The following is a 19,906-nucleotide window of genomic DNA, read 5'->3' as shown; positions in this document are numbered from 1 at the left end:
GGGCTGTAGTGACTCATGTTGACTACTCTGTAATGCAAACAGCATTTCACAATCAAACTGCATTTATTATTATTGCCACAGTGTTAATAAAGCTTCAAAGCAAGTACTCTGCTCTGGCAATGCATCACAGGTATCTACTACGAGGTTATGAAACTGAGATGTGGCTGGTGGATGGGGAAGGTTAAACTTCTGCAATCCCTGAGACTCAGGCTTTGTGCCAAGCCCAGCAGTGCTCCTACCACAGCTCAGCAGAGATGGATTTTATGAGGAAGATCCTCCTGTTACAAAGGAAGGAACAGGTCACTGTGCACCTGGATACTAGCATCACTGAGACAAGAAATAAGAATTAGTGCTCTTCATCTTTTTACTACCTCTGGCACAACAGTCCTTTGGCAACCCAGAGGTTCATGAGAAAGAGGAAATAATATGAACAAGAAACTCAGACACCTGGGACTGAATGCCACAATATTACCCAATAATTTTTTTGAGGGTGGGGTGGTGGGCAGTGCAGAGACTTGCACCCACTTTATGTGGCTCTCCTGAGCAGAAGTTAAAAATGAACAGGTAGAAAGAAATGAAAACCAACACTGATGAGAATATGACCAACTTCATTTAAATACTTGAAAAAGTTGTACTCACTTTGGATGCAATACACTGCTCAGGGTGTTACACAGATTTAAGCTCCATTTTAGTCTGAGCTTTCCCTGTGACTGAGTTGCCACACTCAAGGATGGGTCAGACTCAGTGCATTTGAACTGAAGTTAAATGGCAAGACATCTGGGACCCATTAGAATCTCTCCTCCCTTCTCTAGTATTTGATAGAAGACTTCTTACCTTTCCTCATCAAAGTTTTTTGGGTAAAAACCCTCACCCTATATAGTACTTTGCTTTCAGAAGTGTATACACCATTTCTTTAAGATTACATTTTTCTGGTTGTATTCATGTATGTTGCAAATAAAACTGAGGAGAAGTTGTCTCTAACACTCAACTGCATCAGCAATTTCATATTGCTTTGAAATACACAGTGCAAAAGAATGCAGGACTTCTGAAGTATTAACTCCCATCTATACTGGCAAAGTGAGGGAAAATATCCAGGACTTGATCTCAGCCTGACAGCTGGTAATTTAACAATTAGTGTAACCCCAAAACCACAGATGGGTGAGCCCTTGGCCTGATTTGTGCAGGCACCCAGGGAATCCTGAGCTGCTGCTCTCACCCTTACAGAGCAGCAGGACAATGGTGTGCAGCCATGGACTACTCTTGGTGGCCACCTGGCCAGGATTTAGGGCCGGTCTTGAGCTTTGCCTGCATATCCAGGGCTCTTTTGGGGGGAAAGAGAGAGTTTAATGAAGCTGGGAATGGTTGTTCCTTCTGTGGGATACCCTTCCATCAATATTACCTGTATTTCACTTCAAAATGGACTGTTAAATTTTTATGTAGCAAATTAAAAGTGTCAGTTTAAAATTTAGGAAGTCTCTGTTTATTCTCCTTTAATTTTTACCCTCTCCTTGCTTTCCACATTGCTACATAATAAACACTAAAGATTCTAACCCATGCCACTGATTATCTCTTAATAAAATGAGCTCTATATGCAGGATTAGAGAACTATTACAAATACAAACTCAGCTGTGCTTCACACTAGCAATTCTCTATTTGATTTCTTAACTTAGTTAAACTATTAGATAACCTGATCATCTCTCAGCTATTTTTAAACAGGTCTTTTCTTAGTCATTCAAACATGCTTGATGAGAACAGGATAATCTGTACAAACTGTTCACCTTCTTAATAATGAAAAATTGACAAATACTTTTTTACTTCTCCCCCACCAAAGCAGGGAAAAACTTGGGACAGTGGGAAGGAAAAGGGTCGAGGAGGGTGGAGGAGTAAACAAACATCTATTAATCTCTACTTCCAATAATTAACAACTTTAGCACATCACCAAACTTCAAACATAAATTCTACCCTGGCTTAAACCCAGTAACTTCATGATTGTTCTGAGGACAGGAGACTCTGAGGAAGTTAAATGAATCTGCCTGTACAATTACTGAAGATGGTTTCTAAATTAGCCACAATGGAAGAAACAAGAAGCTACAAATAAGCCTTTTGACAATTACAATTTCTACAGCATGTACCAAATTCTTAGTGCAAGCTAAGCTATTCTTTAGCCTAGAAACACAGCAGGCAGAAGATTAACTAATTTCAGAAAAATAATGCCTCTTATTTACACACTTTGTACCTTACAGAAGACACTTCCCAGCAGTAGCAATCTCTAGAACAGAATTAAATCAATGAAGACCAAGTTTTGACCTTGCTTACTTGTTACTGCTTCTGTTTTCCACAGATCTGAAAACTGATATTAGTTACTGTATGGCTGCCCACTTGGTTGTAGACCGAATTTTGGCAAAAACTTTACATACATATAAAATTATATCATCTGCTTTGATAATGAACTACATCTTATATATTAATGGCAGTACCCAAAAGACTATCAAGAGGTAGATTTTTATTTTTCTATAGCTTATCTCAGGGAGACTATGTCCAGTTTGCAAGTAACACAACAAATCAGTCATAATTAAAAAAAAAAATATAGTTGACAGCATCACACTTAGCTAAGACCCAGTACTTTGCCATGGGCTCAAGTTATGTTATCCTAAGCTCTAATCAGAGCAGGTACTTGAAAGAAAAAAACAAAAAACAAACAAAAAAAAAAAAAAAAAAAAAAACAAAAAACAAAAAACCCAAAAAAAACAAACAAGCCATGTTTATATACTGTGAACATTTGGTAAAGGGTATATAAAGGCTTATATGCAAGAGTTAATGCATAATCTATTATTCCATTCCTTTTTAATATGAGTTACCTTCTAAGATCAGTGATTTCACCACAAAGCAATGTCCAATATATTGGGTTACTGGTACCAAGTCTGCAGACTTGCACACAAGTGGCAGAAAAAGCTGTTATCTGGCATAAAAAAATGGCACTTGGTGCTGTCCCTTTTCTGCCTTTCCTCAAATTGCTGTAACTGGTGACAGGCCCACAGAATCATTAAGTGACCAGAGGAGGTTGTTGAGAAAGGGAAAAAAGGAGATGGAGGAGTTACTCCACAGCTGAAAGAAGTGGCTGGGGAAAGGAAGCTGAAGGGGATGAGTTGGCAGCAGTATGTAACACAACTTCAGTACAAGGAGAGTTCATTTTTAGGTTCAGTCTTTTCTTCCCTGTAGGAACTAGAAAAATCAAAAATCCTCACAGCCGTGGCTCCATCACCCTCCTCACAAGTCAGCATCTAGAAAATACAGTTCTGCTTGAGGTGCAAGTCTTTTATCTTTACTTTTCCTACCTAAGAACTCAGACTCTCTTCTTGGAAAAATGGAAGGGGGGCCTATAAATGGACAGGGATAACAACTTGAGCTCTTCTTTCTAACTGCTTCCATGAGGCATCCCACAATCCACTCAGCTCCCTTGAAGATTTTTTTTATTGTTTTAACTTGCAATTAAACACACACCACATACTTTATCACTTAATTGATAATTCCCACAGTCCTGCTAGTTACACTAAAGAAAACTCATCTTTGAAGCAGCACATGATAGGGTCTCCAGGTTTATCACTCTTTCTTTGATCCACCTAGATGCACACAGAATCATCCCCTAGTAAGTGTTTATGCAAATCCCAATCTCTACAACACTCAGCCATCCCAGCTAGAATGCTTGCAACTTATATTTGTTTTCCATTAACACCTCTGGGATGATACTTGTGGTTATTCAAATATCTTCCTGACCTTCAGAAGTCAGACTTGCTGAACTTGGTATTCTAGAACACTACAGTGAGGATGCAGCCCTCGTTCCAAAGCATTTCCCACTGATTACTCTTGATATGCAGAGCTGCAAACACAAGCTAGTTAGATAACAGAAACCATCCATGCAGGGTTACAAGAAGCTACATGTTGGCTAATTTACACTCTGAGAAAGTATCCCTCTGTCCTGAAGAGGACAGTGTATAGATTTTAAAGGCAGAACAGCCTTTACCCAAGGTTGACTTTTTTCCCCCCACTCCTTTCAGTAAAACTTCTTTGGGAAGTTCAGCACAGAGCTGACATCCTGGTTTCCTGTTAGTGAAAATAACCTTCCCATCTGTATTTACATGAGGTTGGCTATTTATATGCAACGCCATGTTCTAACAAAAACAAGATGTCAAAAATCAGAAAAGAGGTAAAGATGTACTAGAATACAAGCACAAGCAAAGTTACTACATTAATTCAAACTATGGAAGTAGTTAGGAAAGAAGCTTTCTTAGGTAAACAAGTAAAGACACAGAAGATAAACCCACCAGATGATAATAAGAGCACATAGCTTAGGTACATTCATTTAAATATACATTTTAAGAACATGACTTTCTCAGAGCACGGCTGTGTCTACTGAAGTTTGCTGGCCAGGGAGTAGAGCTGTAAACCATTAATACCAATTTAAGCAGAACAGTGGAAATGCTGCACCTCAGCCAGGCTGTCCAACCAGTCCAACACTATTGTACCACACGTCTCCCAGACAAATCCAAGACAAACATCAAATGCCTTTTTTTCCTGAGGGCTACACATAATCCAGCTCACTGTATTTAAACTCATAAAATACAAGACATTTAACCCACAGATGCAGCTCCCCGAATTTTTTAACTTTATTTCAGCTAAAAAAAGTATAAGAACTTAGGACTATGCTTCCCAATTCTCTGCAAGATCAAACTGCTTTACCTACAAGCACCAGCATAAGGTGGGTTTGGTTTTGGGGTTTTTTGACAAAACAAATATAGGAAGTGACACCTGATTCACAGGTGTCTTGTCTGATAAATTATCTGTCAAGGTATGTAACTTAAAAGGTCCAATAGATAGTTAATGATTGAAGAATTGCCACAGAACAGTGAATAATACTACAAAGGTCACAGTAAGAACTAAAGATATCAATTTTTTTTCCTTTTCAAATTCAGGACAGCCTAAAATGAGTTGCAGTAAGTGAATCTTGCAAAAAATTCACTTACTAGAATTCATGTCTAAGTCTTACAAAGCCAACCAGTAGGTTCTATGTGATTACTGCTGAACCAATCTATTTAAGAAGTTGAGCTGTTCAGGGGTGTGTTTAAGTGCACATGGAATTGAAAAAGACACAACATACATTTTCAGATTAGTCCAGTAATACTGAATCTGCTTTTTGTTCTGACAGGCTCATAGAACATAGAAGGCAGATCCATTTTATGAATTGAGCCCTGTGCTGTATGGACAATTTAAAAAGTACTTAAATTGAAAGCCATAAAAAGAACATCTAGTGTAATAAAAACCTTAAGTTGACAGTATAAAGTCCTCTTTAATGCAACAGTAAGTAGCTCAGTAACTTCAGTCCATCTCATCATGGCAGCATGCTCAGAACACCACTTCTAAAATCAGCTTATCAAGTATTATTTCTCTGCAGGTATCCTCCTTTGTTTTCATAAACTACTCAAATATGGCCAACAATGATGTTGTTTAAACACACTTATCAGTTCTGAGTAATGAGGGCAATATGAAGGATTACAGATTACTCCAGAATCAAGAATTTAAAAAACTCCTCAGACTTAATTAAGAACTGAAATTTTGTGGTCCACAGTTTTCCTATATGGACCAGGTACAGACCATACATTCCTACAAATATGTCTGAACAACTTACAGTATTTCTCAAAAAACAGAATTTTAGGTAAAATCTACAGGAAAATATAGCTAAACATCCTAAAGAAATTATTAATTTAATAATAAGCAGGTGTTATCATGTGTTCAAGTACCACTTGAAAATTCAACTGTTCACTCAAGTTGTGTGGGCACTTTTCCCAAGCAAGAGTCATCAACTAATCTAGGAGTGTTGAAAGTGGGTGTGGATGGACAATTAACAGGATCAAGCAAAGAATTAGAAAGCATAAGTTATTAGTAATGTATTACATAAAAAGCTGACTGAAAATACAGTTGAACAATACACAGACATAACTTTTCCCTTCTGAATGCATTAGCATCTCAGGAATTCCCAGTTCTGTCACTAGGTAAAAAGTACAGAGACATCATCCAAGTTTTTTAAGCTCTGTCCTCAAAATCACTATGAAGTATTCAGCATATTTCTGACATTCTACAGTGGATAGGAATTAAGGTCAAGATATTCTATGATTAATATATTGCAACTATTTCTACTGAAAAAGGGAAGAAAACTTTCCAGTTTCTCTGCAGGGGAAGAGCTGTGTCAGAAGTGAACAAGTGCAAGTGCACATTTTGCGATCAGGTGCAAACTGTATAAAATCCAATGTCACTTTGAGTGATGTCCCAACTTCCTTTTTGAAGCTGCTGACATTACCCTGACATGCAAAAGGAAGTTACTCTATTTAAAATGCTTCACTGTATCTCAAGACAGTGCCAAAGGCATTTTTCTTCTTTGAATCAATCCATGTATTTTGGGGAGTCTGTGCTGTATTTTGCTTTTTGGGGGGAAGGGCTGTGGGATGGGTTCAAAAACTGTTTTATATTAACCAAGTTCCAGATATTAATACTGTGCATTCATTAACTTTTGTGAGTCTTTCCTGGACTCAAAGGGCACCTTAAATTAAATCACACTAGAACACTCAATATGAACTGGCAGGTGGAAGAGCTCTGATACACACCCAGGATCATTTCAAATCTTCGTATTCCTTCCCAGTTGAAGTATTACAGAAATAAGCACATTTTACACTACTGGGGAAGCAATAATGCTGATTAATCTAATACACGGTTTATTATAAAAAAGAATTAATGAGGATTTGTAGCTCAGTTTCAGCAATTTTAATTGTCCTACTAAGTTAGTATTTCAGCACTGAAGAGTGGGCTGGTTCAGTCTGGCTCATTGCATTTACCCTAAGAATATGTATTTTGTATTACCAAACAACAAAGATTTTGAAAAACTTCTATTCTGAGCAGTATATTGTGTGGCATCTAACTTTCAGATGAAAGTTAAACAGAGAAGGTTTCTGAGTGATGGCATATGATACATTCACTTGTAGAATTACTAAATCTGGTATGAAAAAGGTAGCTTTGGGTTTAATTCCACCATTTCAGTATCTATTTCATTATTTAACTATTAGCCCATAGTTAAATGGTCCCTTTCATTTGGTATAAATAAGTAATATTTAAATTGTGGTTTTATTTTTTTTCCTTTTTCAACAGAAGGGTACTATGAGATACAGTTCTTAAATCTAAACAGCCCAATGAAAAGAACAGATGCTACTAACACAATCCTAAAATACTGGTAGCTGCCAGCTATTTTCTGGACAATGAAAGTGTAAGTCTGATGAATGCTTATCTGGCATATGTCAGCACTGCCACAGAAAAGGCTGGTGCTGCATCCTCCCTCTCACCACTGCTGCTTAGTTCTGCACTCCTCCTTAAAGCAAATTTGCCTCTACACGGAACAGAAGAATCAATTACCCTCAGTGAAAAAGAAGCAGCCAAATCACTTTCCCATCTTGCCTGGCCACGTGAGCAGCAGGTGCTTCCTTTGGCACACACCAAAAGATGAAGTTTAGAAGTTCCAACTGCTCACAGAGACACAGCCTGAGAACCACAGTGGCCCAGCTTCACTTGCTGCTGCCAGCAGAGAACAGCAGTAAATATTAGGACAGCTTTCCCATTGTTTCCTGGCTACAAAACACAGCCATTTCATCAGAATCCAAATCAAAACACAAGACTGTCATTTCAGTCCTCGTAAGTAGAAGCTGTTTACTAGATTTATTAAGGGGATGCAAGTTGGACACTTGTGTGCCAATGAACCACTACACCTGGACAAACCCTAATAGACCATGTGGTAAAAGGCCATTAAAAAAAAATCAGATAAAAGTTTTCAGAATCTCAACTCTCATATTGACTGAATGCTTTTAAGTTTCACCATCTGTTTTTAAATGCCACAGCACTTTAAAAAGCCCACAGCCTATATCTACATCATTCAAGTGTTCTGCAAAAGCTTCATTTCCTACCTTCACACAAAGTAACTCCAATGCTTGCTAGAAAAGCTTTACTTTTGTCCCTCTCAGTGATGACATAAATCACTTAGTTACTCACAATAAACCAGCTGCAACTGCAAAAAGCCAATCCTACTTATGCAGCTTCTCAAACTGCTACATACCTTCAAAGCAAATAGACAGACTGTGAAGTAAAACCAATTCACTTGATCCTTCCTAATTCATATTTAAAGCAAAATGAAAATATTTTGTAAGAACTCATCCAAATTGATAAACAGGAACTTTGGACTAAATTTACATCCCGTTAACTACCCTCTCTTTGGCAGGAAGTGTTAGATGTGCCACAGGAAACTACCCAACTCCTAGATTATGGACTGGCTTGACCTTACAGTCAGTTTCCAATCAGCCTCCTCAGTTAATAATGGATTTATGCCTCAAACCATAGGGATTTATAATCAATTCCACATATAAACACCAACATTTTTCTTCATGAGTAAAGGTAGCTGTTACCAAAATACTTATAAACCTGATTGACTAAAGTGTCAAAGAAAGGGTCTTTCTCTGTGAAGTAAGAGAGGAAATGTTTTTTAAGACATTATCCTATGTGCAACTACCATTTTTACGGGATAAGGATTTTCAATCCCCCTCTCACCACAAAGAGAACTCGGAGCCTAAGCTAGCAGCTCTGTCTTACAGAAGATTATTATGGGATCTTTACCAATGACAAGAGGAGCCTGCTCAAGTGGCCTGTAATGTGGCCTGGTCCCAGCAAGAGTGGTTTCATCCTTCTTCCATCACTCCTTCAAGTCACACTGGGGTTTTTTTCCCCAAATAATTTTGAGACAGATTAGTTCCAGATGCTATTCCTGGCGTGGCTTTAACACTAGCAGTGCTAGCACAAGGATGATGCTGGGAATGTGGTTAGGCCTGTTTCTCTCTGCAGCAGTGCACACTTCAGTGAGCTTAAATTATCCACCAGCCTGCAGCTTAGAAGTGGCAGCATTAGGCTCAAACTGAACTTCACTGCCTTGAAACCTTGCTGGAAATTTAAAAGTAGCAAGGTTTACGCTGTGGGGAGCCTCTGGAGCATTCTACTCTGCAGGCTTGTTTTTTAGAACAATTTTAAAGGGAAAACTAGAGACTGCCAGTGAAGTTACAGCAGAGAAAGCAGCACTATGACTCTTCTTTAAACAATAAAATTCCTTGGACTAAAAATCACACTTGAAAACATGGTTTTAAGGAGAGGGCTTCAATATCAGGATTTGGGTTGTAGTTCCACGGCATTTAGAAATACAACCCTAATGCTGGCCTTCCAGCAGCATGCACTGAAATTCAGTCATTACATCAGAAACCTCCAGGAACAACATTCCCTGAGGAAATGACAAGCTGGCACAAAACCAAAACACTTACTCAGAAAAAAATATCCCAAACAGATTCAGGAGACCCAGGTTTATATTTTCTCTGTAAAACTTCTTTTGTTTCAGTATATGGCTAACAATTATTTATCAAGTTCTAAATACTTCAATTGTAACTGAAATAACAAGAAAAAGAAGGGCATTACACATTCTTGAAATATATTAAGAGAGTGTTGCCCCAAAGCAGGAAGTCACAGAAACTAAGATATGGACCCAAATATTATAACTTTCTTCCTGTTATCCTGGGTTATACAAAAAGCAGGCTATTCCAAATTGCAATGAGATGTACCTAAGTGAAAACCTACAAATTATACTTCAGTTGGTCACACTGAATATCTAACTTCATACTGGATCTTACACATTAAATGCAAGGCAAAGCATGTCTCGTAACAGTAACCATCTTTGCTCATGTCAAATAATTTCTAAATTTCACAATAGCACAAAAAATCAGGTAACACCAGTACACACAAAACAGAATTTTTGGCCTATCTTGCAGCTTCAAATGCAATTTGAAATGTTGCTTTTTCTCAATTACATTTTCTCAGGCAGTTTGGCACAATTCTTGGGAAAAAAAATTTAAAAAACCAATTATATATGCAACACAAAACTGCATTATAAACTCAGAATCAATTACCATTCTGTTTCCAGTATGATTCCATTATTTAAGCTTCAAAGTGTAGCAATAGTTACCATCAGATGCTTGAAGAAGTGCTTGCAAGTAACAATTTCAAACCTAAACTGGACATGAGAGAAAATATTCACAGCAATTGCCCACAGTGCAATGTGGTGTATTCTAGCTGATGTTATTTTGGTGGATGCATTTAATCCTTTCCATTTCACTCCAATTAAAACACATGAATAAAATATTTAAAGCAAACACCTTTAAGATATCACTAACCTTCCATGAGCATGGAAATCCAGGCGCAAGAACTGCTCCTCATGTGACACTGCTCGTTTGGCACGCTGGTGTTTTTGGTGTAACAAATCCACGTCATAGGACAGTCCCTCATAGTGTCTAATGTACTTGTTTAGAGGATTTCCATACTGGCCTGGAAAACAGAGACAAGCAAGGTTATAACCATACTACCAGGCATGCCAGACATGTGGTGCAAAGCAGTTGGTAACAAGGACCCAAATTCCACATTTTATCCATTTTAATTTATTTTTCTCCTTTGTACACATCAGATTCGTTCTACTCTAGTCCCACAGACATGACACAAAATCTGCAGCTACAAGTGCATCAGATGGGCCTTTGAAAGCATCTTCTACTTGAATTTCAATACAAGTATAGTTCATTTACTCCAAAACTACCCCACAATGCAAACTACATTGCTGTCAACAGGAATGCTTGAGAGATGTTTTAGAAAAGCACTCCTGATTCAAAATAAGAAGTGCAACAGCTGAATATCTCTCTTCAGGTTCCCTGAAATTGTGTTTCCAACTTCACTCTGCAGTCGTGACACCACACTATCTGCTCAGAATGATGGTAGTCTACATGTGAAATATCCAGGGAAATTAAGAGCAAATCATGACACCTAGCAACACATTTTGTATCACATGGAATGTTCTACCACATGGAAAAGTTTTATTAAAATGTATCTCCAGAGATGTAGATTCAGTTCAGTCTATTTTGTACAATTCCTTCTAGGGTAATATTTATGCCTTATGTTAAAATGAGTTCATGGCAGAAAACGGCAAAGATTTTTACCCTCCTATCCTGATGGAGGAAGAGACACTAATCACTAAAAGAGCCCCAAAATACAACTTGTGGAGAAAACTAGAGGAACTCTGAATTATGCAAGAAGAAACAATACTATCTCATAATCAATTTACCTTCAAACCAACCTAAATGTTAGTTGTCAGGCACTACATATGGTATTTTTCTTCAGGTATCTAAAAGATGGCCAAGTAAATTAATACTTTCAAATGCATTGCTTGCATTTAGCAGCCATGTGCACAAGATGATATTGCTGTATCTGTTTAAAATTCAATTAATGCTATACTGCAGAGAAATCCCATTCAAATTTACTTACAGTACTGTAGGCTTCTGCAAATGTTGACTCTTCATTGTTAACTGCAAATACATTCCAATAACAAAACTTCATTCTAATTTCCTCTCACTCTCAGTCTCAAAACACATGTCCATTCTCACTCGGGTTTCCAAAAAGGAAAGTGTCTTAGGCACCTTGAAATGTTTAAAACGTGTGGCTCAAGGAAGTCCACATTAATTCTAATCCCAGTAAGACACAGGACCATGAAAAGGTTTCAGTAACTAGCAGGAGTTGTGAGGATGCAGGATGCTGTCTGTTTCTGTTGTTTCTCTCATCACCTCCAACAGAATCCCTCCAAAATGAACTATAACACCTCCTATAACCCAAGAACTTCTATGTACCAAATCAGATTGGCCTGAGATCATGCACAATATATGCATGTGCCTGACTACAGATACACGCTTTCCAATTACAGGTGTATGACCCAGAAGTGTCAACATTTAAGAAGACAAGCTTCAAAATTAATTGATATAGGCTAAAACTTATAAGTTTTAATTGTTAAATGAACCTGAATCTAGAATATTATATTAAAAACTTGCTTTAAGAACGTGATCAAAACTAGAGAGTAAGTGCACTGCAGAATGTGAAAAACCCCTGTGCTCCAGAATCATTTTTAAATTGAAGGAAGCTTGTAATAATGCACTCCTTAAAATGTTAGAGACCATTTCTCTTCTCAGTATTGCAAGACACTTCAAACAGCTTCAGGCACCCAGAAAAAAAAATATTTCCAAGTGTGACAACTTACTGAAGACCCAATGACACTTGGCACTCGATCCAGGTCTCATGACCACGTGAAAAGATGAGAGACAGCGTTTAACTGAGTCACAAAGAATAGTTTTTAAGTGCTAACTACTGTGACAAGACAGCCAAAGACTACTGACATTAGAAGTTTTATAACTGTTCTCTCTGCTAAGGAAAAGCAGAGGGTTTTAAGCAAAGATATTGCTTCTTAACAACAACAAAAAATTATTACACTTGGTATGATCACACAGGGAAACAACACTTTCTTTTCCTTTTCTCCAAAACTTAAAGAACTCCTTATGTTTTAAGTACTCTCATAGCAAACACTTAACACAAACACTCCTGCTGCTCTCTTTTTGCTTAAGCAGAGCAGCTGCACAGCACCTAGAGCATTATGGCTTCTCCAAAAAGGGACTTAATGCTTCAAAATTAACAGTTTCACTTCCAGAAACCTCTGTAACATCAACATTGCTACAGCATTCAAAGTCTGCAACTGATCACACTCTCCTTGTAATTAAATCAGATACCTATCAAAAGGGATTATCTTCTTTACAAAGGTAGCTTAATAAGTAGCTCAACCATAGTAACACAGGAATCTATAGAGGATTCTGAGGCAAAAGTTCATTATGAGTTACACGAGGCAGTTAGAACAGCTGGTCCAGTCTGTGTAATTAGAAGACTGCATCAAAAAGGAAGAAGTCTTTCACAGAATCTGGAAGTGGCTCACCCCAAGAAATCATTATGATAGCACACACCAGATCCCAACCTCTGTTACAAATACTACCCTATTGTCTGTAAATGAAAAACTTGGGGTTTGGGTTTTTTTAACAAAGATTGCATGACAAGGATCTTTTCAATTAAGGATACAGTCAGGAAGCCCGCAGTAACAAACACTGAACCATGAACACCTAAATGTAGTTTATGGGAACTGCTCTACAAATTCCATGTGTCATGTTGCCATCAACAAAACAAAACAGCGCGATGCCTTCCAGGCAATCTGGTGGAATAAAACAACATTACACTCCACCTAAACACTAAGCTGGGAGACAGAAACCCTTTAGGATACAGACATCAGACACTGACAAGGGGATGGCTTTTGAACTTGACAGTACAGTCTTCCAAAGACTTGCTAAACTAGATGTGGCATTTCCTGCGACAAATTCCCTGCAGGAACAAAGCTTTACTCTCACCAGCTTAGAACCAAACACCGGGAAGGACTTAAAACAGAATCCAGCAGAGCATTTAGGCAAATGTCTCAGTGTGCCAGTCCCTGTGAAAGATGTTTTGTGTGGGGATATACAACTCTTCAGGATCCCTAGAGAGCTGTGAAGCATCTACAGTTGTTGTTGCTGTGAACAAACAAATCCCACTGGACAGGTATGGAGTCTGAGACATGTACTCTCACCTTCTAACCAGCCTTATGCAAAGGCTAAATTGGATCATCCCTGTGATTGTAGCTGTGAGCTTCCTGGCACAAGGTGAGCAAACACATGGAGCAGTTCTCTGGTGGGATGTGCTCAAGGATCCCCTGGTCAGTTATTTTCCCAGAGAAAACCATGAAGAGCTTTTCCCCCCAGACAAACCCTTCCCAGCCTGCACCTGCAGCAGATGACACGAGCAGGGGAACACTGCAGCCACCTGGATATCCACAAGCCCACGGGATCAGATGGGATGTGTCCAGGAGGGCTGAGGGGGCTGCCTGGACCCACTTCAAGGCTTCCATCACCTTTCTAAAAAGCTCCTGACAAATGTCATCCCCATCTTCAAGGAGCAGGGCCTGGAGAATTACAGGCTGGTCAGACTAATCTCAGTGTCTGTGAAGATTCTGGAGGACATTTTTATGGAAGCTAGCTCCATGCACAAAAAAAATGACTAGTAATAAACAGTACTGAAAGTTTACCCATGTAAATATAAATATCTATTAATTTTATACACATCATTATAAAACAGACTAACATTTAACTTCCCATAAGAGGATAAATCAAGCATGCACTGTTCTAAAAGATGAAGTTTGCATTAAACCACTCAGATTAAAACTTGCATGACAAATGCAAATAGCTCAAGCACAACTCAAGTTTGTTAGTGGGGTGGAAAAAAGCACAGAACACAACTTGAGAGAGTATCAGAAATTCTTCAGAAGCCAAGCTAACTCACCAGACAAGTCTTATTACTGCAAGCATCATCACTAATTGGCAGATTTAAAATGCCAGCATGTGATAAACATCTTGTAGAGAATTATTATTATAATTTCAATTAAGATAATCAAAGCAACTTTTGCTTCAAGTTATTTTCAACATACAGTTTATCTATCTTACAAAAAAAGCTCCATTTACATGGGACATTAAAGAATGTACACTGCATTGAGATTTAGCAAGGCAGAAATTCTACCATATACCTCCTGACTTGGACTTCTCTGAAGAATTTATTCAGGCTGTTGTTTCCAAACTGCCAGCAGAAGGGCAGGCCCTGCTGCCCTTTTACACCTACTCTGTTTCCATTCTTCCCTTGCACTGGCACTAGGTTCAGCTGACAAAAATATTCTCTCTTTTCTGGTCAAGTGAGTTTTTGGTGAAAGAAAAACATGTAATCAAGAAGTCAAGTCAGGATCATTGCCCTTCACTGAGGCCTCCATTTAGGGCACGCTCAGACAGTATGGCAACACCAGTGCCAGCACATGTCTGCTTTTTATTGACCTTCTTCCCCTCCACCCTGTGAAAGTCCCAGTTCTTCTTCCCCATCAGCCCTGGGTTTGCTCAATAAAGCAACTCTAGTTACACATCAGCAGGAACTGATGAATTTTTTTTTCTTTGGATTGACTTCTCATGCCAGGAGGAGAGGTGGGATTGCAGGGCCAGGGCAGGACCTCCAGACAGCAGTAACTCAGTACAGCAGCCCTGCCATACTGCAAAATGAACCTTTGCATCTTTTGAAAGTATAAACAAACTGCACTCTGAGGCTTTTGGGCAATAGTATTTCAAAGCAATCACCTAAACATCTGATTTTATTTATTTTTAATTACCACGGGCATTTCTGAAACAACCATCCGACAGCTGCCTTGACTAGGCACTGTCTCAGCCATAATGTTTTTATTTTCAATTCCAAAAAAAAGCTGGAGGCTGAATGCTGCCATATTTATGAAGGCTACTGTTCTTCTCAATTTATAATAAGAACACAACTAAATCACTCAGATGCTGATAGCTCATAAATGCCTTCCCACAACTCCCCCATGTGTCCAGAAAAAAAGCAGAATTTCTCCCATGCTCACTGGGAAATAGGCAGTTCAACATCCAGCAGTACAAGACACTAAGATACAACTTGGAAGTCCAAGGAACATAAAAAGAGCATGTTGTACCAGGGACAAGAAACTATTTATCATAAATTTGCAATGATATTCAGCATTTCATCAGCCTAGCCAAAGCATGGTCACTCTTGTTAAATCCAAGCTTGTCAGAGACCTCAACAGTTCTCCTTTGTGTTTGCTATTGCTTTTTCCCTTTTTTTTTTTTTTAATGACTCTTAGGTAGAAGGAGAGGTTAAATTAGTTATTTCCATTCCTCTATGAACATCATTATGTATGGGTAATTAAGTACTGATTAATATACCTGTATGCATCCTCATCACATGCAATAAAGCATGCAAAAAGCTGCCAATAATATCACCCAACTGAAGCACCACTTCACACACATCAAAATTCATGACAGCAGCAGTGAGAGAAGAGATGCCTTAAACCAAGCAGTTCCAGGGGTGTGGGGAAGATGCTGATATTCACTTTTAAAAAAAGAATTCTTAAAAAGTCAAGGTACAATATACCCTATCTCAAGTAGACATCATATACCAGAAACTAAATTCTAGCTTTCCCTAATTACTATCAGAAAGAAAACAAAACAAATGGTGTGGCTTTTCCTTCTTATACTATTTAAACAGTACCCAAACTGACCTGCTGGACCACTGGTTTCATGAAGATGATATTTATGCAGTGGAAGCAAAGAAAGCAGAAGAAAACACTAAAGTGATCTAATACCAGAACCTGACCAAGAATGTTTGTGGGCATTTAAGGCCAAACTTCTGATAACGCCTCTGCTTTAACCACACAGACACAGCCTTCCAAAACTGTGAAGCAGCCCAGGACAGACTCTGCAGTACATTTCACAGGGCAGCAGCACTACTGATTGCTTTGGATTGCATTCCCCTTGCAATTTTAAGAACAATATAAACGAGAACTGAAAATATTTTTTTAAGAAAACAAAGAGATTTCACTTAACCTTTTCAAATAAACCATGCAAATTATGCTGTGCCATTTTTTTAGAAGTTGATTTTATGATTCATACTTAGCTGTGAGGTAATGCTACAGTTGGTTTTATTAATCTATACCTTTATATATAGAATATGTAGAGTGCCTGCACAGTACACATTCACTCGTGTAATTCTGAAAGAGTTCAACCTCGGGTATCCCATAAACATAATCCAATCTTAGACCAAACATACAAACTCCTAATTATTTTTGAAGTGCAGATTAATGAAATTTTCAAAATTATTACTATTTAATACCTATGTGGCTTAAACCCAGACAACTTTACAGATAAATGAAACTTAGCTTCAAGATCTGTGTACGATTAATGAGACCAGATGCACTGCACATAAATGAAATGTAATTGTTGGGTTCTTATCAGTCCTTTGCAGTTTGCACTCCTCTCACTGTAACTTCTTCAAGAGTCATGAACTTGCCCTTTCCACACAGATATTAATGCCTGCCTAGAAGGGAAAATATGCAAATGAAGAACCTATTTTTCAATAAACAAAAATATTTGCAGCATATAAGAAACTCTAGAAATGTGAGCACAGGTAAAATAGACCTTCCTAAACTTAAAAGTCTATTTTTAATTTAACACAGAACTATGGCAAATCTTTCATAATTACAGTCAGACTTTTACAAGAAATGTTCCACTGGATATTTTAGAGATGTGTATTGGCACTATCACCAGATTTCTATCCAGCATTATTAATCTTTCTTTAAAGATTTACCTGCACTGTAACATACCAAAGACATGTACTTCTACCAACTAATAGTGAGGTGTGCTTCCTAGTCCCCAGAAACCTTGACGATGCCTATTCCTCTCCCAAAGGAAAAAATTAACAGGAATTTCTGAAATACATTTCATGAACTTCCATCTATATATCCAGAGGACTGCACCTCACATTTTCACTACGATTTTTAAGGCACAATTGCCTGCCTGGAACTAAACAGTGAAAACAACCCTCACAACTGGTTAATTAATTATTTTGAGTTAGTTCTGTGCCAGCACCATTTAGTTCAGAAAACAAAGACGCCTTGAAAGCATGCCAACAATTAAGTCTGAAATATCTCGATAGCTTACAAAAATCCACGAAGAAAAACGTAAATTCTTTGGTGCATCCCACTCCTAATCATACAAATAACAGGATGGCTTCTGACCATACAAATCAGGCTGCTTTTTTTCTCACGGCTTAGCCACAAATACAAGCAACTGAAGTTTCCCATACTTTGATGTTACTTTTTGAGAATGTGTGGAAGACCAGCATTTAGCGCTAGCTTCTTTGTTAATAAACCTACATATTGATGCACACAGAGGCAGAGCCCAGATAAATCAGAAAGGTGCCAAATGAAACAGAGGAAACAAGTCTTTATCAGTTGTTCCACCCACAGTTCTCTAGAAACACCCTCCCAAGTCCACCCTTCCCGAAACTCTTTCTCTGTACAAAGTCGAAACTATTTTCCCTGCCATGATTTGGTCAATTAAATATGACCAGGCGCAGTGGAGAAAGTGCCCAGCTCCTAACGCCGAGGAACAATTCCTAACGGGAGCCGATACAGTTACACGTCCCCACAAACACAAGCGAGTTTAGCCCCGGCCTGGGGGAGCGGAGACCCTGCTGGAAATCACGGGCAGAACCCGGGCTCCTCTTTTATTTCCTTAAGCTGAACTTTCCGCCTGCCCGTCTTTCCCGGTTTCGGGGAGAGAGAAGCGGCCGCGAGGGCAGGGAGCCGGGAAGCGGCCACCGGGACCGGGGGGAAGTCCTGAGGGACGGAAGCGGAGCCGGGAGGGGAAAACAAACAAACACAGCCGAGCGCGGAGAGAAGGACCCGAGGGGGAAGAAGAGCGGAGGACAACTGACCCGCTCCTCGGCGGGGAAAGTCCCGGGGAAGGCGCAGGGCGCCAGGCCGGCCCCGGGCGGCGGGGAGAGGCCCGGCCGGGCTGAAGCAGCGGGCGGAACGGGGAGCCCGGCTGGCGGCCCAGCCGCGGCCCTGGCGCCGGGGCGCCCCGGAGAGCGGGGCCCGCCGCCCCCGGCCCCGGAGACGGGAGAGAGAGAGAGAAAGACAGAGGGAAGAAGGAGGGAGGGAGAGAGGAAGGGAGACGGCCCCAAAGCAGGGCCCCGCGAGGCCGGGCGGCTCCTCACCTCCAGCGCCCGCCGCGCAGGAGCACAGCAGGATTATCGTCCCCGCCAGATCCATCTCCACCGGGCGCAGGCCCCGCCGCCGCCGCCTACCCACGGCACATCCGCCCCAGACCGGCGCCGGGCGGGATGGGGAGGGGCGAGCTGGGTGCCTCCCTCCGCTTTGTCCCCCGCCGCTCCCGAGGACTGTTCCCGCCCACGGAACGGCCGCGGATCGCCCGGGAGGATCGACGGCTCCCCGGCAGCGCTGCCCCCCCCTCCCTCCGCTCCGCGCGCCGCCGCTCCCTCCGCCCGCGCGCGCGCCAGACGCCGCCGGCGGGGCGGGGCCGCGGGACACGCCCAGAGCGCGCGGAACGCCCCGCCCCGCCCACGCGCAAGGGGGCGGGGCTCGGCGGAAGGGGCGTGGTCCTGTGAACACGCCCTGGGGCGGGCCCGCGCGAGGGGCGGGGCCTCTCCCGCCGCTTCCGGGGCCGGCGCTGCGCAGCCCTCACCGCCCCGGAGTACGGACAGACCGAGAGACCGCACGGCATGTGTCCTGTGTCCCCTCACCGCGTCCACGGCTCTTCCTTGCACAGAACTAATTCACTTTTAGAGTTTTGCTCTGGTTTCCTTCATCCCCTTAACAGATACACGTTGTTTCCTTGCACAAACTAATTACGTTCAGAGTTTTATTTTAAGTCACCGACTTCTCCCGATGCAGTACATGTGAAGCGTTACAGTGTCCCCACTGAACAGGGACTTGTCATTCTGAGACTGCCTCTTCACAATTCAAGGGTACAGGAAAATCTTCCCGTAGAAATACAAATGTGAGACATCTGAGCAAAATGTTTCCTCTTGTTTGTCCTTATGCTGATTCTTCTATCAACTGTGCCATCTCACAGTTATATTTATTTATTTTTATATTAGAGTTGATGCCAAGTTTCTCAGTTTACTGTCAGCCCTTTTTATTTGTGCTTTTCCATTCCTATTGTCATGTCAGAATAAAAAACAACTTCCATCTGTCACTGATACAGGTGAGAGAAGGTGTTATGGAAATGCACATAGAATGTAAAATTACAGTTAATGTAGCTCAGGTAAGGCTGCAGAAGCTGATGCAAGTGTTTACAGACTTCAAATTAGAGACCTGCTGAGAATAAAATGACAGGATAAATTCTTATTATCCCAAGAGTATTTAAAATTTGTTATTAAAAGCTGAAGATTTCTGTAGGGAGAAGAGAGGTTCCTTGGGGTAAAGTCTGAGTAATACACCCACATTAAATCTTACAGAATCACAGAATATTAA

At 40.3% G+C, this 19,906-nt stretch overlaps 1 protein-coding gene across 1 annotated transcript in view; it reads right to left on the bottom strand.

The window, feature by feature from the left end:
- ADAM10 (ADAM metallopeptidase domain 10) overlaps window positions 1-18,863 on the bottom strand; it is a 42,342-nt gene extending 23,479 nt beyond the window's left edge. Inside the window, exons 1-2 of the mRNA XM_058033611.1 lie at window positions 18,628-18,863; window positions 10,299-10,449 (exon numbers count right to left, since the gene is read on the bottom strand). Of these exons, the coding sequence (XP_057889594.1) occupies window positions 10,299-10,449; window positions 18,628-18,682 (206 nt within the window). The 5' untranslated portion in view covers window positions 18,683-18,863. The remainder of the gene's footprint in view (window positions 1-10,298; window positions 10,450-18,627) is intronic.
- Between the last annotated feature and the right edge of the window lie 1,043 nt (window positions 18,864-19,906).

Source organism: Melospiza georgiana, chromosome 13 (genome assembly GCF_028018845.1).
Source record: "Melospiza georgiana isolate bMelGeo1 chromosome 13, bMelGeo1.pri, whole genome shotgun sequence".
NCBI classification, from domain to species: Eukaryota; Metazoa; Chordata; class Aves; order Passeriformes; family Passerellidae; genus Melospiza; species Melospiza georgiana.
Note: the sequence above shows the minus strand (reverse complement) of the source record. Positions and strands in the feature narration are given on the sequence as shown.